Below are 22,710 nucleotides of genomic sequence, written 5' to 3' on the forward strand. Positions count from 1 at the left end.
TCTGTAGGACTAGTGCATGTCTGAAACATCATCTGCATCATCATACGAGATCCTAAACTGCCGCAGAATCATATCTTCCCTCTTAAATAAAGCCACTGTATTGGCTGAGACAGCTTTATGGGTTCTCCAATAGAAATGAAAGAAAATTGCGTTTACAGTGTACACTACTGTTCAAAAGGAGATTAATACCTTTATACAGCAAGGATTACTTAAAGGAGTAGTTCACTTTTAAAAAAAATGTTTGCTGATAATTTACTCACCCCATGTCATCCAAGATGTCCATGTCTTTCTTTCTTCAGTTGAAAAGAAATTAAGGTTTTTGATGAAAACATTCCAGGATTTTTCTCCATATAATGGACTTCAATGGGAACCAAACGGTTCAAGGTCCAAATGAGAGTTGCAGTGCAGCTTCAAAGGGCTTTAAACTTTATACTTTTTTTAAATTTATTTTTTAAATGACCGATCGTTTTGCTTGATAAAACCCTTATTCATCGTCTGGTGTCGTTTAAAGCCCTTTGAAGCTGCAATGAAAGTCTAATTTGGACCTTGAACCGTTTGGTTCCCATTGAAGTCCATTATATGGAGAAAAATCCTGGAATGTTTTCATCAAAAACCTAAATTTCTTTTTGACTGAAGAAAGAAAGACGTGGACATCTTGAATGGCATGGGGGTGAGTACATTATCAGCAAAAAAAAATTAAAAAGTGAACTACTCCTTTAAATTAATAATGACAGTAATGACATTTTTAAAGTTACAAAGATTTCTATTTTATCTATTATACTTGAAAAAATCCTGAAAAAAAAGTATTATGGCTTTCACAAAATTATTAAGCAGCACAACCCCTTTGTTTTAAAGAGGTAATAATAATAAAGATAAAGATATTATTAAAGATAATAATAATAAATGTTTCTTGATCACCAGTTCAGCGTATTAGAATGATTTCTGAAGGATGTGACATTGAAGTAATGAGTAATGACGCTGAAAATTCAGCTTTGCATCAAGGGATTGACGAACAAACAGTTTGTAAATTGTGATAATATATATATATAGTTTTTACTATATTTCTGATGAAATAAATGCAGCCTGGCTATATAAGCATAAAAGACTTATTTCAAAAACATTAAAAACAAATCTTACCAACCCCAAAACCTTTGAACTGTAGTGTACAGTACTTACCACAGCAATAACCAATTAAGAAAAGCTTTGTTTTTGATTAGCTAGAGCGAGACAAAACGCGTTACACTTTTGATATGGCATTGAGAAAGGGTGTGTACAAGAGCCAGACATGGAGGCTGATGGTTAACTTTGACCTAAAAAACATCAGTAGAAAATAAAAAACGTGTTTCAGAGACGGTAATTATGAAGGCCAAATCACAATGTGCTCTAATGACTCGCAGGCAATATATATTAAGGAAGTAAATGGTGTCCATTTTGATTTCATGTTGACTTAACAAATCTTCAGACTTTCATCATTCAAAAGACTAAAAACGGGAGCTAATCTGTAAATTCACTCAGTGCATCTCATGAATAATTACCACCTCATCTCCTCACCAGGGTCAGCAATCTCAACCCTTGAGACAATAAGTCACCCTTTCATTAGCGCACTTTAAAGGGGTGACGAGCAAACTAATTATCTCTGGAGTGAGTATCAGCTCATTAAAAGTATAAACCTAAAGACATACACATTCCAGTTCACTTCAAAATAAGAGTCCAGCACTGCAAATGCTTCATCAAAAATAGATTGCAACAGCAAGACCGTACGGCGCAGGGGGGTTCAAATGTCACTGACGGATGAGCAAGGACAGCGAGTCGACAAAATGTACATTATTTAAGCGTTTAACATCAGCAAACTCAAAATCCTCCACAGCGCTGAGCTGGAAGTTCAACAGCATCACTTTTAACTGATCCTGACGCCTTCCTCTAATCAATACCATCCACTCGCTTCAATAATTAAAGCAGAAAGACACTTATTTAATTTATTATTCAGATTATCCATGCAGGGGGTTGGTCCAAGTTATACGAAAAGATTATAGGATTTAATGACAATATCTGCTTTTGATAAGTCTGAGAAAATCATTTCGCATTACGCTCCAGTTTATAAAGATCACACATCTACTTTGGAAAGATTCAGAACTTGAACAATTAATCACCAATCAAAACGAATCAGCCGGAGTTAATAAATATACCGAGAGGTGAAACAAGGGTTCAAAGGGAAAGGGGAGATAATCAGATCATCTACATCTGATTAGCATAAGCATCTGCATAATTTGGTTGCCAGGGGAGATTAAATGGACGGTAGATGCCTTTTCACAGTGCTTTGAGACTTCATCTACTGTTCTTCAACAGTATTTAAGATTACGATTTGTGCAGCTTGAAGCGTGTCTGCCAGGTATTACGCTCCAGTACCACACAGAGAAAACCAAAACCCTTCAATCCGTCTCCAAGTCAGTAGGTTTCTTTCAACACGACTCCAGTGATGCTGACCTCACATCACACTGATTCATTCTTTATAGTCACATTAATATTTCACTGCAGTTTGATTCAGCCGTCTTCGCCGAAACGTTACATCAGTAGTAGTCGTCCAACGCTTATACTAAAGCTCTAAAAGTACCAGTTTTCTAAGAAATAATTGTGCAAGAGCTTCATACGAATACAAAGCCACTTTAAAAGATTAGATTCTCACGTTTGATTGTTAATATACAGTCTAAATAAAACATAAAAACCCAAAACTAAACCCAAACAAATCCTCTGGAGGTTGCATATCGATTCTTCGAATCCGTAATGCTTGGCTGCGTCTCTTGAGAAATGACCCTTTACGGCTGCCATAGTTTCATGTATTGCAGAGCTTCAATAACGCCGTCTCCGAGTGATTTCAACGGGAATCGACCCGTGTACAATCAATGTCGCAATGAGCAAAAGGTCAGAGGAGATCACATTATGCTCTAATAACAAAGCAAGAGAACATCATGGGGGGGGGGGGGGGGGCTGCCACAAAAATAAAACCGAGAGAGATGGTTTCTTCACATCTGAGGTAACAAATGGAGGAAGCCTTCGGAGAAACAATGCCAGTGTGTCATGTCCGTCTGTTTATACTCTCAAAGCGCTTTCTTTTCCACAGCGCTTGGCATCTCGGTGTCAGTTATCTTCTGAAGTCCTCTGCAGGCAAATTGAACTGTCAGACATCAAGATTGCAGTTTATTTTTTTTCCAAAATATCCGTTTTGTTCGTGGTTGTTTACGCCGTCTCATTCTCTATTGTGAATTGTAAAAGACGATGACACAAATTTGACGTCATTGGCGAAAATTGGTGAGCTCTAACTTCACTGTGTCAGATTAAACCGAGCGAAGAAGTGTCGTTGTTAGGTCAGATCATCGTCTGGGTTTTGCGGAGTCTCGTCGTGGTCTGGTTACGGGTTCTCATCTCTTGTAGTGGCTCGGAGCGTCAGCGAACATGTATTTGAGTCTGTAGGCCTCTGCCAGTAGTAAACCCACCTCTTCGTTGCCCCAGTGTATTGTGGGAAGGTTCTGCAGGAGAATTAGCAGGCTCTGAAAAGACATAAAACACACATTCTTTTAAACTGGATCATTTAAAGAGCTCCATCATTCTGGTGGTAGCAGCCTTCCAACTTAAAAAATACAGTTTCCTGGCTATCAGCTATTCTTAGAAACGCATTTCTACTGTTCTCAACTGGAAATGCTTGTAATCACGGCATGATTACAATGTTAGGATATCATGATTCATGATTGGTGCTGGTCTTAGGTCACTGCTTGTGTGTTTAGTGTGTGTGGGTATCCCACCACCTACAGCTGCTGTAAGTGCACAAGAACAGATCTATCATAATCAGCTTCACTCTGTGTAAGATCAGATCTCGGGTTTAGTCGGTCTGGTAATTTTAGCACAGTAGCATACAAGCAGAAAATCATTGATTTTAAAGTTGCTAACTGCCCTTGAGCTTTGGGATAAAAAAAAGAAAGAAAATCACAACAGCATATATATATATATATATATATATATATATATATATATATGAAGAGTTCAGATGCAAAAGCCTCTAAATGCCATTTGAAATTTTCTTCTTTAATGATGATTTTTATCAAACTTGTATATTTAAGTTCAGTAATTTCACTTAAATGGCAATGATAATTACCTATTAATTGTTATTTAAGTGAAATTACTGAACATAAATATACAAGTTTGATAAAAATCATCATTAAAGAAGAAAATTTCAAATGGCATTTAGAGGCTTTTGCATCTGAACTCTTCATATATATATATATATATATATATATATATATATATATATATATATATATATTGACCGAATAGTACGGCATGAATCTAAACTACGTTAACTTAAAAGACTGATCAAAGATGTTTGACATGGTTAAATTGACTTAAAACCATTACGGCATTAACAAACAATGGTGTAATATTATTATTATTATTTTTCTTTTTTCGATTTGCAAAAACACAGGTGTCTTTGTTCAATTCTCAGGCACAACAATCCTGTAAACAGAAGCTCATCTACCAGTAAATAATGGAGAAACACCTCAGTGATTTATTTATAAATCAAATCCAGACGGGACATTTGCAGTCTTTGAAGGAGTAAACTAATAACCATCAAAGCTCAAAAAGTCTGAAATATCACCTACAAGTGAAAGTCTCCTCAATGTGCAATCTTATGAATGGTTAAAGGACCAGAAGACTATAGCGAACATCAACATCTTTGATGTTTGGTAAGAAAAAAAAATGAGTGGGCTAAGACTACAAAGAAAATTTGGGATCCAGAATCTAATTTAAACTTATGGGAATTTTATTTATTTGGGATTATATAGCATAAAAATGTAAATATTGAATAATAATAAACATAAAAATATTGGTATAAAAGATTCTTATTAATAATAACAACGATGATAATAATTATATTTTAGAATAAAATATTAATATGAATATGTATGTTATTTATATATTATTATTTAAAATCAAGTAAATCTGTGATGGCTATCATGGGGAAATAACTATTTATATTTATTTTAAAACTACTTATCTTAATAAAATAACAACCATTTAATGTTAATATTAACTATATTTAAAAACTTTTGTCTTAAATATTTTAAGTATAATATTTATTTTATTTTAATTTTCATATGATCGCATCACAGATTTTCTCAACAACAACACCATTAAATGTAAATATTATTATTAATATTTATAGAAGTTTTTACAAATCAAATAAGCAAATTTGTGAAAGCGACCATGTGAACACGATCATCCGTCCATAGATGATTAAATGTGATTATTTTAAACCATTGACAGCCCGAGTATAAACTCAAGCTCAAATAGCTGTTCATCAAACCCTTCTCTACCCGACCTGACAATGAGGCGAATAATAAACGAGAGAATCAGAGACGGAGCTGAGGCGTGGAGATCCTTCCAAAGAGAGAGAGAACGGGGGCAAACAACAGAACGTTCTCGTTTCGCGGGCGCTGAGGTGTGGGTGAATCCGCTGGTCTGTGAAATTCGGTTACAGAGTCGGCCTCTCCACTGGAGGGCCAATTATTCCGATAGTCTCGGGATAAGTGACGGCCGGGACGCTTTCAAGTGATTCATGCATGTGTGGGAAGACGTGCAGACGGTCGCATGTAAAGGACCTAAGCTCATTCAAGGAGCCCAGCGGCCGTGACATGCACGAAACACGGAAACATATCGGTACCTGAAAGTCCAGCATGGAGAGGATCTCTTTCCGCCATTTGATGAGGAAGGCGGCGCACACGTAGAGGTGGAAATGTGAGAATCCCTCTGACTCCGCCTGAGGATCAAGAGCAGAATGCACATGCTTGCATAAGTAAGCAGTCATTAAGCAGACAATTATCCAAAGTGACATACAGCACACTTATTAGAGAGACAACCCCTGGGGTTAAGTGGCTTTCTCAAAGGGCAAAATAATGATGGCTCGAGGTTTGCTCCTCGCAGGGATTGAACCAGCAACCTTCCAGTTACCAGTCTTGAGCTTTAAAGCAATAGTTCATCCAAAATTAAAAATGTTGTCATTTATTCGCCATCGTATTGGTTCCTTTTAAGGCTTTTTGTCTGTATACCTGAACATCTTAAGGAGTTTTTTGCTCACCACAGTTGTCTTTGGCATTATGACTTCACGAAGCTGCTTTGAAAAACTAAATAGAACTTGAAGGTTTAACAAAGTCCGTGTTCCCCCTTACAACAGCAGTTTATGAAAAACAACAACATGAAAGTGCCACAATGTGCTATATTTAGAGCCTTTGAAGTCTTACTATACTGGGCTCCAGATCGATGTAGCACCGGTCCCACTAAGACTGAAATTGAAGTAATTATTCACCATATTTTGAGAACCAATGATATCAAACCAGGCCATTTCTGAACATGAACGTAAAAAGAGGTTTGAAAGCTATGAAAAAAAAAATATTCGAAAATGCACCTCACCAGCAGAACTAATATTATAAATATTAGATGAAATACATTTAAGTACTAAAATTACTAAAACTAAAATGGAATAAATTAAAGCTAAACTAATACAATTTTTAATTTTCATTTTAAAATTGTGATGAGAGGACCAGCGCCTCTGAAGAGACGACTCAACGCCTGCGATATGTTATGGCGCCGTTTTATACATAAACAATATTTATATTTAATATATAAACAATATGAATGTAAGCCAGAGGAGAACTGGCCTTCGACTGAGCCTGGGTTCTCCTAAGTTTTGGTTCCTTGCCACTGTCGCCTTGCTCAGTTGGGGTTATTTAATATTTAACAATATTATTGATCTGTGTTGTACTACTTTCATGTTATCACTGTGAAGCTGCTTTGATACGATCTGTATTGTGAAAAGCGCTATATTAATAAATGTGACTTGACTTTTAAACTAAGTGGCAATATAAAAATAAAAGCTAATTTAAAATATTAATAAATGGTATATAATACTAAAAGAACAACCATATGAGCCACTTTTATGGTGTTTTTGCATTTTTTGACACTGACAGACAGGGTCGGTATAAATGGTTGACAAGATCTGCGTGAGGATTCTTCAGTCTTCATTTGAACCGGATTTGCTGCTGCTCCAGCGAAGAAATAAAAAGAACCGCTTACTTCCACGATGAGTAATACGAGTTAGAAAATATTATTCATTCAGTTATTCAGCTAGAGTTGAGTGTGCCTACACACAGAGCTCCTAATGTAGTTTTACCATCTATCTAATTTATTGGACTGGGAATTCGGTCGCGTTAGTTATTCCCAACATATCTAAAGACACCACTCATTCCAGCTCTCCGCTCCTCATCCTCTTTTCTCCCCCTCTACTTGTGTTTTGTACAGTGTGGTACATTCAGTCACTTGAGAGGCAGCGAGCGGTTATAAATAGCTTTGTTTGCTTTTGTTTCTGTCCCTCTTGAAGTGAGAAGAAATGGGGGAAAGAGGAGGATAATGAGGAAGGAGGAAAAAGTTGGATTTTTATCAAGACAAAGAAATTGAAAGAACTACAAGCGATTCTAGGAGTTCAGTTTATCAGTTATCAAATTATGAGTTGTGTTGGTCCAAGGTGTTTCTCGCTTTATGTGCGAGAAGAAACCAGGTTCAAATCTCATTTTATTGTTATTTCTTCAAAATTGAGGGAACAAAGAGAGGACTTTTGCACTGTGAAAAAATAAAAATATTTAATAAATGAAATAATATTAAAAATGGCACTGTTAAAGGACAACTCCGGCGCAAAATGAACCTTTGGTCTAATTACACATTGCTACCTAGTCAACCGTTATCTGAGATTTGTTTTCATGATTGCCGAATGTAAATAGTTTTATCTCTAAAAACAGTTTAGCCTATAACGCTAGTATAACGCTAGTAAATAGGGCGTAGAGTAATGACAAATAAAAATTGCTTGTTATTACCACTAACAAGGCTCAAAATAGCCCCACAGTAACAAGACAGCATAATAAGGGTCCCTACATTCAAACCGAAGCGTTGAGAACTTTGTCCGTGTCCAAACAGTTTAATAAGAAGATATTTTATACACACAGTCAACTTCGCGAATACAGGAAGAAGCCATCTTTGAAATATAGTCTCTACTAGTCGATCTACGAACGCCGATCCATGTGCGCTGAACTGCGCAGAATTTCCTTATGGTCCGTTGTTTTTGGAAGAAACACAAAAACGAACCGTTTTCTTGTCTTCAAAGTAGCCTACTGTTCGTGCTCACCTCATCACCTTATTCACATCTCACCAGAGCACTTGGATCGGCGTTCGTAGATCGACTGGTAGAGACTATTTTTCAAAGATGGCTTCTTCCTGTATTCGCGAAGTTGACTGTGTGTATAAAATATCTTCTTATTAAACTGTTTTTAGGACACTGACAAAGTTCTCAATGCTTCGGTTTGAATGTAGGGACCCTTATTATGCTGTCTTGTTACTGTGGGGCTATTTTGAGCCTTGTTAGTGGTAATAACAGGCGATTTTTATTTGTCATTACTCTATGCCCTATAGACTAGCGTTATACTAGCATTATAGGCTAAACTGTTTTTAGAGATAAACTATTTACATTCGACAATCATGAAAACAAATCTCAGATAACGGTTGAGTAGGTAACAATGTGTAATTAGACCAAAGGTTCATTTTGCACCGGAGTTGTCCTTTAAGACATGTTTCTAAGAAAAATCACCAAAATTGGACTGGAAGACTGGAAAAATGTTGCCTGGTCTGATGAGTCTCGATTTCTGATGAGACATTCAGATGGTAGAGTCAGAATTTGGCGTAAACAGAATGAGAACATGGATCCATCATGCCTTGTTACCACTGTGCAGGCTGCTGGTGGTGGTGTAATGGTGTGGGGGATGTGTGCTTGGCACACTATAGGCCACTTAGTGGCAATTGGGCATCATTTAAAGGGTCTTTCCACCGGTGGAGACATGAATATGTATTGAAAGTGGGTCATATATGTAGTAGAATAGTATCATAAATTTCTAATTTGGGTCCTTCTTGGCCGATAAAAGGCAGAAAATGCCTTTTTAGTGCTTGTGGATTGTAGACAACAATCCCCACAGTGCATTGCAATGCTCAGCAGGCCACTCCCACTACCCCGCCCATCAATGTAGACTAGAGTTGAGCTCCACTCTACGCTACTGCCTGGAAAACCAGTTCTTAGCAAAACCAGCTTTAGACCCTCGTCTGATGAGAAATGATTCGTGCAAACAAATGCATTGACGTTGATCGTGGGGAATATTCCCTTCGAAAACAAAACTCAGCCACTGCGTCTTTAGCTTAGACGCCATTCTGCTCCAGCATATCAATCATGGACTATGATGACAGCTCGCTCAGGCGTCTATGTTGAAATGCTGCTGTCAATCAACAATCGTGGGAGGGGCGAACGGCTCGATTTGAGGCGGGGAAAAACATACAAAGAGATTAAAACAAAAACACTGGATGGATTTTTATTATTATATGATGGTTGTGTACAGGCACTGCCAACACACATTTTAGTACAATCAACTGGAAAAAGTGCATGTACCGTTATATGACCCCTAGAAGATGAGTGAAGACTCAGCAACAAAAGTCTCTTTCCTAGGAACGCATCCATGTTCGCTCCTCCACCTCTCAACAAAACCCATCTCACTAATGGAGGGGGCGGGTCCCGGAAGATGCAGATGCTTTAGAACATCAGTCAGACATTAGCATGACTTTCCTTTTTGTCTTCACAGCTCTTTCTCTCCCCTTCTTCATTTTGTTCACCCACATCTCTTTCTTTCTGGCCTGAGCTCTTTGTGCACCTCTAATTGATCTTGAGGAGTGAGTCTTTGTGCCAAACGTGCAATTACAGGAGGGACCTGATAAAGGAGCCCAGGAGAAGTTGAGACTCTTCTCTGCCTTTAACCTCATAAGAGTGGATAAAACCCTCTCATCTAATTAACTTAGTCTGGTCCGCCCAACATGCAACACGTGTCTGCTGTGCTCACTGGATAACGTCAATGAAAGCATTCATTAACAATTAACCAGGAACATATTATTCGGTGTAATTCGAATAAATTCAAGCCATTTTAACAATGGTAGTTTATTACAAAACGCTTGATGGCAACAAAATGCACCCAAATCTGCTTTCATTAAGCCATGTTATCCAAAAGAAAATATGAAAAGAAAAAAAAAATGCATTGTGATGTCACGATAAATGATGGCTGAGCTCATGAATATAAATTGAATCTTGCAGATGCTGCTACACAACCTGGACTGCCCTCTCAGCTAATCTCATTAACATTCATGAGCCAGTTCTGCAAAGTTGTCCAAAAGTTTGCTTTATAGGCACCCCTTGTCAATGTGGCATCTTTCTGCTTTATATTTTACATGGCCTTTTATCATTGTTCAACATTTTGGAAAGAGGTCTACAAATTCCCAATGTATATTGATATGGAGATCTCACTGAATGGCCAAAAAAAGGTCGCTGTTTGGATTTAAATAGGGAAAAGCTTGATACAGATAGAGTGTATCTGGATCATTATCGCAGTCATTTGTTTCTAGCATGTGATATGTTTGCCAACAGTTCTTCAAACCCTGTGTGTATGTCTTCATTTCTCAAACAACCATGTAGGAAGACAAATCATGGCTATATTCCAGGATGACTATGTCAAGATTCGTCAGGCTCAAATTGTGAAATAATGGTTCTGAGGGAGCATGAAGAATCATTTTCACTCATGAATGAGCCCTGACCTTAAATTCATTGCAAGTCTTTGGGATGTTCTGGAGGAGACTTTACAGAGTGTTGGAGTCTTGCATTGTCAATACAAGATCTTGACAAAATCTTGATGGAAATAATTTTTGACCCCATTTACACCTGGTATTAAAATGCGATCTGTATCCAGAGAAGTTATCCGGATACAAGTACCGATTCCATTTACACCTGGCCACATAAATGTGTTTTTGCAAAACGGATATAAATCCGATCTTCAACTCCTGCGTTATATGCAGATTTAATGGATTGCACGCCACCAAAAGCAACAGATATGAGCTGCATTTTATTGATCAGCTAATTTCCAAATCAAAGACATCAATAAGAGAGAGTGGCAACAGCGCTGGTAAGATAATTTCGTTTCTTTACTTGAAGATGATTGTGTGTTAAGCGTCTGTGACTTACTTTCACTTTTATTTGCGATGTTTGCACGTTGGCTCGATGAATAGACGCTCAGCTGCTCATCTGCAGTGATGCGTGTCGCAGTAGCGCCATCATATCTGACTATAACATGACAAATAGTCTATATAACACGCTCTCACTCGTTTATTTTTTTAGCATTTTTTGGAGGAGTAAAATATACATATGTGGTTTCAACAACCAGATTGCGTTTACACCTAGTAAAGATCCGAACACAATGCGAGCCAGACTACCTCCAGATGTGGTCAGGCAGATCCGATCACAACGTATTTACACCTTGCATTAACATGCGTTTTTTATTATCCGGATAACTTATCTGGATAATACAGATCGCATTTTAATACCAGGTGTAAATGGGGTCTTAGTGTAATTTTTTTGATAACATTAACAGTTTTATTTATTTATGAAATAGATGATCTGCAGGTCTCTCTTTGATCTATCATTACATTTGAAGGAGACAGGGAAGAATTTGATATAGACACTTCTGCAACTACTTCTGTGTTTGAACTTATGGTTTGAGAGTTTCTGAGTCTGGTTAAAGATGTTATAGTCAATAGAGTCCAATCTCATAAATTTATGTGTGATGTGCCCTTCTGAGAGCTCTCAGTTGGACGGTTACAACCTCAGCGAGGGGGGTCAATGCCACCTTTACTGCTCGTCCCAACCCTGACCCTACTGTGAAAATGCCTGAGGAAGTAAGTAAAAGAAAAAAAGAAGCAGGAATTGAGAAAGAACAGATGGGAAATAACTGGACGAAAACTGTGCTTGTCGAGCAGAGCTTAACACTGTAAATCTTACTATTTTACACATGCGGTTAAGAAAAATTTTAAAATATGTTAAGAGCACCTTTTATGATTTTCAACTTTCAACAGTTTGAGCATAAAAAAAATGTCTGCAAGGTTACAAAGTCACTCCAAACAGAGTTATTCTCTATCAGTAAGCACTGTTTCGGAACTTCTTGAAATGCCTTCATTGCAGTCTTGAGTTTTTTTCGGGAACGAACACGTCGCAATATTCCTTATTTAAATAATTCCCACCCAAGACATATGCAAAAAATTGCCCCATTGAAACTCGCGGTTGTGGTTAAGGTGACATTTTGGGAACATTCTTGAAGTGGTTGACCAATCACAACACACTGGTCCAGCCGACCAATCTTTTCAGAAGGAGGGGCTTCATAGAGACAGGAACTAAACAGACCTTTACTGACAGACTGGGAAATGAGGTGCTGCAACAACGTAAAATATGAAAAATGTTTTCTAAACATTTAAGCAAGAAAAGCTATTCTATTAGACCCCAAAAACAAAATCAAGACTTTGTAAAAGGGCATAATAGGTCTTCTTTAAAGGGGCTGATGATCAAACATGGCTATCAACAATGTTTGGCAACAACGCTGATTCAAAACGTACAGAAGAAAATATCATGCAAATGGTTCACTACTCGCCATTCCCTCTCTTGGATTGTACTTGTCACCTGACAACTATTCGCCCTTTATCCGATAAAACCCACCTTGTGGGAATGGATCTACGTCTAAAAGCCATGCATGAGAGATGGATCGGCAGATAGGCGGAGGCAGGCGTAAAAGGACAAAGAAATGAGCAAGGAGATATATCAAAAGGAAGTCTCAGAGAGGACATGAAGACAGGACACGAAAGGAAATCAGTGGAAGGAAACTCTTCAAAGGAATATTAATGAATGACAGGAATATGAGTAGTTCACACCTTTGTGATTTTAACAAGAAAAAAAAATGTATGAGCAGCATATGGTGTTCAAGGACATGTCACCCATAACCTCTGAAGCGTTTAAAAAAATTACTTGAAGATCAGCAATCATTCATGGGAGTCTGCATTATTCCCGCAAACCCCGTTACAGTAGGTGACATAGGGGTGACTAGGGATGTAAAAAGAAGGGCTGTCAAAATGAACACGATGCATGTGATTCATTTCCACACCAGCTTTGAGTTCTCATGAAGGGGCTCTCACAGTGAAGGATGAGAGAGGACCAGGCCAGGACTATTTTATGTTGTTTTTTTTGTATGCGACAGTCGTCCATGAGGGGCTGCCACTTTACTTTAATTTTCTGTTTGTTTATTTTATAATAATTAAATTGTGAAATGTTCACCGGTCCTACAAACCTCTCTACAAGCGTAAAGAGAGTCAGAATTAGTGTCATGTGCATAAGGTCTTAGTGACAGCAGTCTAATAAACCTGATGCTGTGATGTCTTTCATTATTGTTAAAGAACAAAAGAAAATCACTCATTGCTCTTGACTGAATAACTTCTGTAGCTTTAATAAGCATTAATCTAATTAATCTTAAATTTTTTTTATATTTCCTACTCGTTAGACCTACCTGAAAATGTTTACAAGGTTACATTGGTCAAAACAATGAAAACAATACATTTTTATGCATTTTGACAGGGAAGTAAAAATCTAAATTAGTCTGAATGGGCCAATTGTAAAATTGTGCCCTGATATATTGAAGGCACAGCTAATTGTGGTGGTTGTATTTCTAAAGCCTAATAAATGTTAAAACTGATAGATTTCAATTATACTGTAACTTTGAATGGCTATAATTAATGGATAAATTTAGAAAAGAAAATATTCAATTCATCAGAGACATCAGAATTGGTATTGGTGAGACTGGCCTTCTTTCACAAAAAGATGCTATTAAATAAATATTTAAAATATACTCTCTTTATGCTGATTCTACATTAATTTGGAGATTCAATGTGAAATTACTATATAAAGTCTTTAGTTAGATGGGATTAAATGCTATTAATTACAGAAAAATGTGTAATTAATTAGTCGTTTTTTAAAATCATTTGACAGCACTAGTAAAAAGACATTGAATGCATCAGTTGTGGAATTTAATAATTAACTAGAACTACTATAACAAAACTCAATATAAAAATAAATACAAATGGACATGAACCTCTTCATAAAACCATCTTCTGAAATGGCCAAACAAGATTTTTTATTTAATTTCTTTTTTCCTGCAAAAATAAATAAATTTTTTTATAAATAAAATGACATGCTATTTTTTATATATATATATATATATATATATATATACACAAAACTACAATACATACTTGACAGTAGTACTGTACAAAAATGGTTTTGTTTTTGTCAATATTCCAATATTCAATATTTGGGTGTTTAGGGAAACTTTATTATTTATCATCATTCATATTTGACAGAATAATAATAATAATAATAATTCACATTTCTATTCCTACACTGAATTTTGTAATATTAATTTTAATAAATATTAATTAGGTGGTATAATGATTTGCTTCCTAAAAAGGTCGGGCAAATGATACATTTCTAGACGAAAGCAAAAATGGTACTAAACCAAAGTAACCGAACTGACAAAACTAATTCTCAGCACAAATATGTACACCCCCTACTGGTGGTTCAAGTTTTGGGCTGGTAACCAAAATTTGTAGGTTTTTGTTTTTGATCAAGACGCTTAACCCCAGGGCACTCGGGAAAAAAATGATCAGATAAAGGGCACATAGACATAGAAGCACAAGTAAAGGCTTTTCTGACATGTTTTCATTCTAAATGTCTTGCTGGTTTGGTGCCGCAGTACCTGGTATGTGTCCCACAGGCGTATGGTACAGCGCAGCGGCAGCTCTCTCATCAGCAGATTATTCATCCAGCGGAAAGCAAACTGCAGATACTCCACCTCACACTTCTGAAAGTGAATGTGGACATCCTCTGTGGGTGTAGAAAAGAAAGCACAGGGGATTTAGATCCATTTGCTGGTAGTTTCTACTAAGTGCTGCACTGGGAGTAGCTTTTGTAACCCATCTATGGACCCCCATTGTTTAAAGAAGCCCTCTGGCCCTGAACTAAGATCACCATTATTGTTGAATTCTCCCCACACAGGTTTCACTGAATTAACATTATAGACCCCTAACGTGTGTGTAATTATATACGATTGAATGAGAGAGAGAGAATGTTGGGGTGAAAGAAAAGGAGGCCTGGTGCTTAGCTCATTGAGAGAGGGATTTTTCTGATAAGCTCTCGTTCGGCCTTTGAACAGAATAAGAATGGCTTTCGAAAGCGGACATATTGACTTGAGTCCTGATAGATATTGATGGAGGAAATGTGACAGCTCTCTGAAAGTGCAGAGAACTGAAGTCGGACCTGTCAGAAGAAAAATGAAAACCCTTTCTTCCGTGAATAAAAGCAAAAAATATCATTTAAAAAAAAAAAAAAAGGTTTAAATAATGAATGATCTTTCGCAATGTTACATAAGGGTTGCATAATAATGGATTCAGTTAATGGAGTGAGTCATTGGTGTGAGGTTTGAACATTATCACTAATTCTCTTGAAATACCAACAAAAGGTTTGTTCATAATGAATCTGATTCCAGTAAACAAGATGAAAGTATAAAGCCTTTGCAAACTATTCGTTGAAGCAGAAAAATTTGAATCATTTGATTATATAATTTTTGAAGAAGTCATTAAAGAGGTTTGTTTTTTTGCCACAGTCGTCATACTTTTCCAGAAAACCGTAAAAAAAGGGCCATCACATATTGATCCATTGATGTGTCTTTCAAAACCACTGTCCTCATACTGCATAAAGATACAGACAAAGTCTAAAATATATAGACAAGTCTATTATATTTTTACATTTGCAAAGTGAAAATGTGCGGTGAAGAAAAAACAACAACAGCAAGTGCAACAGGCAGCATCCCATTATTATTTTAGCCTTTATAATTTGTAAATTAGAGCAAAAAAAAAAAAATGGATTTTCAGGAATATATATATATATATACACACATACACACAGTTTGTATGTGTGTGCGGCGTGCATCTGACTTCTCTCCGCCTGCACAAAAGTTAACCTCAGCACTTTTTTTTAACAAGCGCATTTGAATATGGACGTGGGAATTTGGCTGATTCTTAATGCGATCGCGGACCGCAGAGCAAAGTTGATTCTGCCATTTAATGTTTTATGAAATTTGATTTATGCAGCAAAAGAGAATGGATAAAATGATCAATATTTTGAGACGGTCTTTTTAATGTTTGTTCAAGGCAGTAAAAGCAAAGGTTTTCACTGAAGAATATGTAAAAGTAAGGTATCTGGAGTAAAAGCTTTCGGGGCAAAAGACACAATAATTAACATGATAATAAATAGCTGGCTGACTTTTTCATTTGTTAACTTTTGTTAGATTCACATGGTCAATAATATCATATATTATGCTGGGTGTCCACCTTAGAGATAATCACCATATTTAAAATGAAATCAAAATCAAAAATATGATGTTAATCATATACTTAAATTAAATTTTTATTGTTACTATATTAAATTATTATGGGATCTTATTCAACTCTTTCAGAATCTTTACTTTTGTTTCTGTATTTTTAAATGGAACATATTAATGAGTATATTCATTGAACAAAAATAAATTATTTTTTTCATCAAAATAAAAAGAAAATAGCTTTGAACAAGTATCAACTTAAATACTAATCAAAATATATTACTACTTTGTGCCTTTTGCCCCATGTTTGTGAGCCTGTTAGCACCCGTTATATACGTTATTTAAAACAATTGTTAATTTTTGTTAGACACTTATTTTTATACTAAGTTCTGCTTTATCAAAATAACTATTAGCTGTCAAGCACATTTAATACCAGCCTTAAGGACTGTGAAATATACTAAATAATATACTCATGTGATGAATTATATATTGCTTAACATGTTAGACGGAAGGTGAACGGTTACCATTAATTCAGATCCAGCATGTTATTATTCACATATGACTAGTTATGAGCAGAATCTAAGCTTACTTGTCATTTTGCTCATTTCAGTGTAAAGAAAAAAACCTTGGGAACATCAACAAAGTGCTTGCTAGTGTATTTCCCAGACTATCTAACCATGTGAAGGTGCTATTTGTTTTCCTTCGCTCAGTCCACTCCATTCGTCTCTGATCTCAACTCACTTCCATTTGCCTTCACACCCTAATCGCAGGGGCTTATGGGGAATTGATTTCTCTCCTGTGCTCCCCGGCGAGACTGTGGGGTCTGCTATTGCTCACGGTGGTGGTGGATGCTGATTGATGGGAAAGAGGCGCGCGGCGGCTCTCACCGAGAGTTTCAGTGTGGGCTGTTCAGCTTATCACACCAAACACACTGAACAGGGGAGTAAGGCATCCAGATGGTATAAACACTCTGACAGAAAAAAAAAAAAAAACAGAGGCGGACTAGTGGCATAACGGAAACGTGTGATTCCAAGAAACAGAAACGGCCAACACCTTGGGAAAACAAGTCTTTTCCAAGGCGATGAACAAGATCGCACCCTGGCAGAAAAACAACACCTTGTTGTTTTGAGCATTTTGCACTGCTATTTATGGATCGGGGAAAAAAAAAAAAAGAGAGAGAGAGTTCACCTCATTCTGGAGGGCAAAGGGCAAAATAGATGGGATCGTTTAAGGGACTCCAGACACTGCCATTTTGTTCTGGCAGTCATGACATGTTATTTGTACTGAAGATTGTGAGGGCATTTGTCTCAAAAAGCACACGATTGGGCCTGAAGCAGATGACTACAAGTTTAATGTCACAATTGACCAACAGAGTGTGATTTCTATCTTTCAAGCAGCTTTAAAGGTAACCTGCTTGTAACCCTAGGTACAACCACACCAGGACCAACCGCCTCATACAGTACACTCGCAGCTTGTTGAAATTGCTTTATTAAAATGAGCTTAAGCAACACAATTCCTATACATTTTGTCCAAACTTAATTTGATTGTGTTCAATCTACTAAGTTTACGTGTTGGAATACATGAATGATTTGTGTTGCATTCACTGAAACTGGGCTGTACTTGTTTGTTCCCAGTAGCTCATACTTGGTTATAGTCTAGAAATGTAGATGATGGATGAATATTATGAATTTGAACACCTAAATCAAATCAGAGAGACTTTTTAAATTCACTGACAATATTAAATTAAGCTGTGCCCAACCATAGTAAATAAGATGAATCAACCTTAATACATTAAGTTGACCCAACATAAGTAGATTAAATTGGAATAACAGAATTGCATGATGCCGAAATAAAGCAAGTTAATCATGTGGAAAACCGTTTCCACGATGCTAAAGAATCATTTAAACCAAACATTATAATTTTGTAATCATTTACTCACTCAATTGAAAATTATTTTTTTTTTTCCGTAGGAATGCAAAATGAGAAATATGAAAGAATGTTCATGCAGGTCTTTTCATACAATGAAAGGATACAGTGATCAGGGGCGAATTAAATTAATTTAATTACAATTTAGGTTTTTTTTGTAGTTTGAGATTTAGTTAAAGAAAAAAAATTCAAATTTAAATGTGTGTGTGTACTATTTCAATTCTACGCAGAGTGAACGGAATTGATAGATAATGTGTGTGTGAACATGATCTTACCATCTATTCTGCTGACAAGCTCTTCCAGCGCCTTCACTTTAATCTGGATGCCAGGCTGGGCGAACGTGTAGTTGTCCTGATGGAGAAAAACAAAGGTAGTATTTAGGATATTATTTTTTCATCTCGTTAAGGCTCTTTCACATGACTTGTCTGAGCGCTTCAATCGCTTAAAGCAAGCATCATGTGCCACTTCGACCTGCACATGAAAATCGTTATGGAAAGGCAATTTTTATTCTACATGGTAATTTTACAATTTAATAGAAATAAATAAAATGATAAAATAGTTAGTATTGTAGACTTCTTTTAGCTGAAATATTTAGGATTTATAAACAGCTTGTGGAAACACATATTCAGACTAACTGCGCGATAATGTCACAGATTGTGATAATAAAATATAATATAACAAAGGGTCTGTCAGAGGCTTGTTACCAGCTGATAAACTGAGGGAAACGAGGGTGCTATAGCATCATGGTTATTGTTATTTATAACTAATGTAGTTTTCAGCCTGTGTTCCTCTTCCCTTGTGGGTCATTAAGGGCCAGTGGCCATCTGCTGTGCTGCGTGCGGCTCGTGTTCAAACCCAGGGGGGGCGACTGCCTGGGAAGACACACACTGTGTTCTGATCCATGCGCGTGTTCTGCCCTTCAGCTCGGCTCCACTCAGCCAATGAACGCACCACAGAGCGGCCCACGGGACAACCTGACTGTGGCCTGAATCTGACCCTTGCTCCCGCCTGCAGATGAGTGCCCCGACACGCTCGTCTCTCTCTAACAGAGGGCCTTTCTCAAGGGAATGCCAGCCAAGAATCTGAATCCCCCTAGCTTAAACCTCCTAGCTTCAACTTCCTCTCCAAGTATTTCATGTCTCTCTCCTCCAGGCGGGTAAGTGTCTTATCCTCTGGGGCTTAAGCACAACAAAGTCTGTGCCTTTTTTTTTAGGCCGTCAGAGTCTTTTTTTATTGCATTGTATTCCACTGGTCTCTAGCTTTTTGAAAAGAGCAAAAGGACAGGACGACCACTACAGGGTTTAGCTTAAATAAAAAGACAGAAGTGATACGGTCCAAGAATCCCTGGAGAAATGATCATTACCAGCTCAATTGCAGTAGCTTGGCTGATGCATGATGGAAGTACGTGATTCGAATTTTGCTTTTTAAAATAAAATAAAATACACAATAAAATAGTTATATACGACAATGATTATTATGGTGCGTTCTATTGTTCATCCGTCTCGGAGATCCGAATCGGACGACAGATGTTGCCTAGCAACACGCCACCTTTCCTCGGATTTCTCCTCTTGGACAACCGTGAGACCACCGAGCAAGAATTCCGTTTCGGAATTCAAGATGGCTGCGCCCTGTGACTTGTAAGAATGAATTGTTTTCATTGTTTTTGAACCACTTTGGTATTTTAAATGACGATTATAATCACTCGTATTACTGCGTCCCCTGTGGGTATGGGAATCGGTTGTTGTGACTGCAATACTAACGTTGCTAAAAGAAGATTAACATGAAAAACATTAAATAAAGTGAACATTTTCAAGTTCAAATGGCTGCGCTTTGATAAGGTGTAGTCATAATATTTTTTTTTTAAATGTAAGTGCCTGGTACTCGGCCAGTGCTACCATGACAACAGCTTTCTCCGACTCGGACACGCAAAACATAATAGAACGCTTGAAGTGTGGACGTGACGTCAAATCCGAGGTCCGAGTCGGTTCATTGGCTATAATAGAACGCACCATAATTATTAGAAATGTTATTAAAGTGCCCCTATTATGAGGACGAAGAAGAATGACAAACTACTTCAAATGAAATAGTTAGGATTTATACACTGAACATTTTTAAATGCCAATGTCCAAATTAGTTAGCAGAATGAATGCTACTTTTGAATGGACATTGATGTAGAAAGATGGTTATGACATCTACCATCTACCATAAACCTTGAGTGGATCAAATACCTGAATCCCATCCAGCAACTTGCTCATGCACCAAAAGCTGTCAGCTTCGATGTTTCGTTGCGTATCCAGTGGTAAGCTTGCCATTTCAAAATTTTCCACATCTTCCTCTATGAAAAAGAAAACACACAAAACACACACACACATTAATGTTGGGTCACCAGCAGATCGAACCAGCACACATGCTGCAGGTGTTCTCAGCAGTCGTCTTTGTTTTTTTGCGGGCGAAAGCAGTTGTGGTGTGTCGTGTATCGTATGCACAGACACCACGAAGCCATTAGATCATTAGCCGGCAAACTGCATTCTTTATTCAACACATTCATCAACTCGGCCCTCTCCCTCCCTCCCTCCGCAGGCTTCCCCTCGCAGCCATGACCTTTCCCGACTCTTTAAACAGTATGTGCTAAATGATGCTGAAACACACATTATGCCCCAGAGAGCCAGACCTGGCTGGAAAAGACTTCTGTGTGCCACTCCACCCACCCACCCACCGCACAACTAATGTAGTCCTCCATCTCTTGATCTCGCTCTCTTCCTCTTTTCTTAATAAGGATGGGAGGGGGAGGAAGAACAAGGAGCTATTTTGATGAAGCACTGAGTAAAGAGAAGGAGAGCAAGAGAGAGCGCTCCAGGCATGTTTGCATGCAGCTTGTGCATCGCCAAAGCAATTCAGTCAATCACGCGACTTCTTGCAGTACATGAGAGCTGAAATATAGATAAGAAGAAGGTCAGATCCAAGGTCGAAGACACTATGAAGAATACATGCTCTCCAACGACCGTAGATACTCAACTGAAGCTGCAAATCAACACGTGCTGAAGACCATATGGACAACTGCTGCTGAGGTCTGTTGTTAGAGACAAAATCACAACTGTCTGTAAACAGCATTAGCCTATACATACCCCTATTTACATACTTCTACTAGTAGGGATGTGTGATATCTCGGCCACAATATAGATATTGGTCGATATGTGTTCATTTTTAAAGGGTTAGTTCGGTATTTTACACTTAAAGCCCTGTTTTAAGATCATTTCTGATTAAATCGAACGGTTAAGATTGAAATTTGGACAAATGCTGCTGTCCTGAGAATTTTAGGTTTCTGTGTTAGCACCCCCCACTGATTTGCTCACACAAAAATCGCTGCAAATGCTTTCCAACAGGATTTATCATAGTTTTTGTCCAACTCCACTGACTTGACTTGGTACAAAAACTACGATAAAACTTGTTAAACCCTAAAAAGCAGCATTTGTCCAAATTTCAATCTTAACCGTTATATTTCATGAGAAAAAGATCTCAAAACAGGTCTTTAAGTCTAAAATACCGTAACCCTTTAAATGTCATCAGCCCAAATGTGGCCCATTTATCGGCTTCTATAGATCTATATATATCTATCTATATATATATATATATAGAAGCCGATAAATAATGGATAATAATGGGTCCTTTAGTTGAGACACTTCAGATGCACAGTGTTTGCTATGATTTTGAATTGATTGAAATATGATTGGAATCACTTGGAAAAAAAGGAAAATACAGTTAAGTGCAACCGATTGAAATCTCCAAAAGAACACATTATCTTGCTGGATAAAGATGAGGTAGCTAATTAAAAATAAATTGTTGCAACTTGTCTTACCCAAAGAAACTTATTATAGTTTTTCAACAACAACTATTAAAATAAAAATGAAATATTTTGAGAAATACGCCATTAATTTTTTTTAAATTGAAAATTAGATGGAGATATAAATAACAGACTCCATGAAAGTTAATCATGGAGTCTGTTATTATAAAAAAAAAAAAAAACAATTTTAATGATTAGTTATATAGGAATTATATATATATATATATATATATATATATAATAATAATATATATATATATAAAAAAAAATTATATAGGAACAGTTTTACAATTTACACAGAAATTTGTGTTTAATGAATGTGGCCCATACAGTGGGGAAAAGAATTTGATCCCCTGCTGATTTTGTAAGTGTTCCCACAAAGAAATGAAGTGTCTTTAATTTTTATGATAGGTTTAATTGAACAGATAGAGATAGAATATCAAGCAAAATCTGGAAAAAACAGTTATTAATTGCTTTGCATTTGATCAAGTGAAATAAGTATTTGATCCCCTACCAACCAGCAAGAATTCTGCATCCCACAGATTTGTTATGTGCCCATAGTGAAACACATAT

The 22,710-nt window shown here is 37.0% G+C and overlaps 1 protein-coding gene across 3 annotated transcripts in view; it reads right to left on the bottom strand.

The window, feature by feature from the left end:
- Positions 1 to 1,962: 1,962 nt before the first annotated feature.
- The window catches only part of tbc1d22b (TBC1 domain family, member 22B), a 51,537-nt gene continuing 30,789 nt past the window's right edge, over positions 1,963 to 22,710 (bottom strand). For 2 of the 3 annotated variants that reach the window (XM_039665401.2, XM_039665410.2), the window contains 5 exons: positions 20,525 to 20,631; positions 18,572 to 18,647; positions 14,751 to 14,878; positions 5,714 to 5,809; positions 1,963 to 3,545 (listed from right to left, as the gene is read on the bottom strand). In XM_039665401.2, coding sequence (XP_039521335.2) covers positions 3,417 to 3,545; positions 5,714 to 5,809; positions 14,751 to 14,878; positions 18,572 to 18,647; positions 20,525 to 20,631 — 536 coding nt within the window. In that variant the 3' untranslated portion in view covers positions 1,963 to 3,416. Of the gene's footprint in view, positions 3,546 to 5,713; positions 5,810 to 14,750; positions 14,879 to 18,571; positions 18,648 to 20,524; positions 20,632 to 21,312; positions 21,367 to 22,710 lie in introns of all 3 variants that reach the window. The other variant, XM_089119821.1, reaches the window with a different exon arrangement.

The sequence above is a fragment of the Pimephales promelas genome, chromosome 14, assembly GCF_988280905.1.
Source record: "Pimephales promelas chromosome 14, fPimPro1.hap1.1, whole genome shotgun sequence".
Lineage (NCBI taxonomy): Eukaryota > Metazoa > Chordata > Actinopteri > Cypriniformes > Leuciscidae > Pimephales > Pimephales promelas.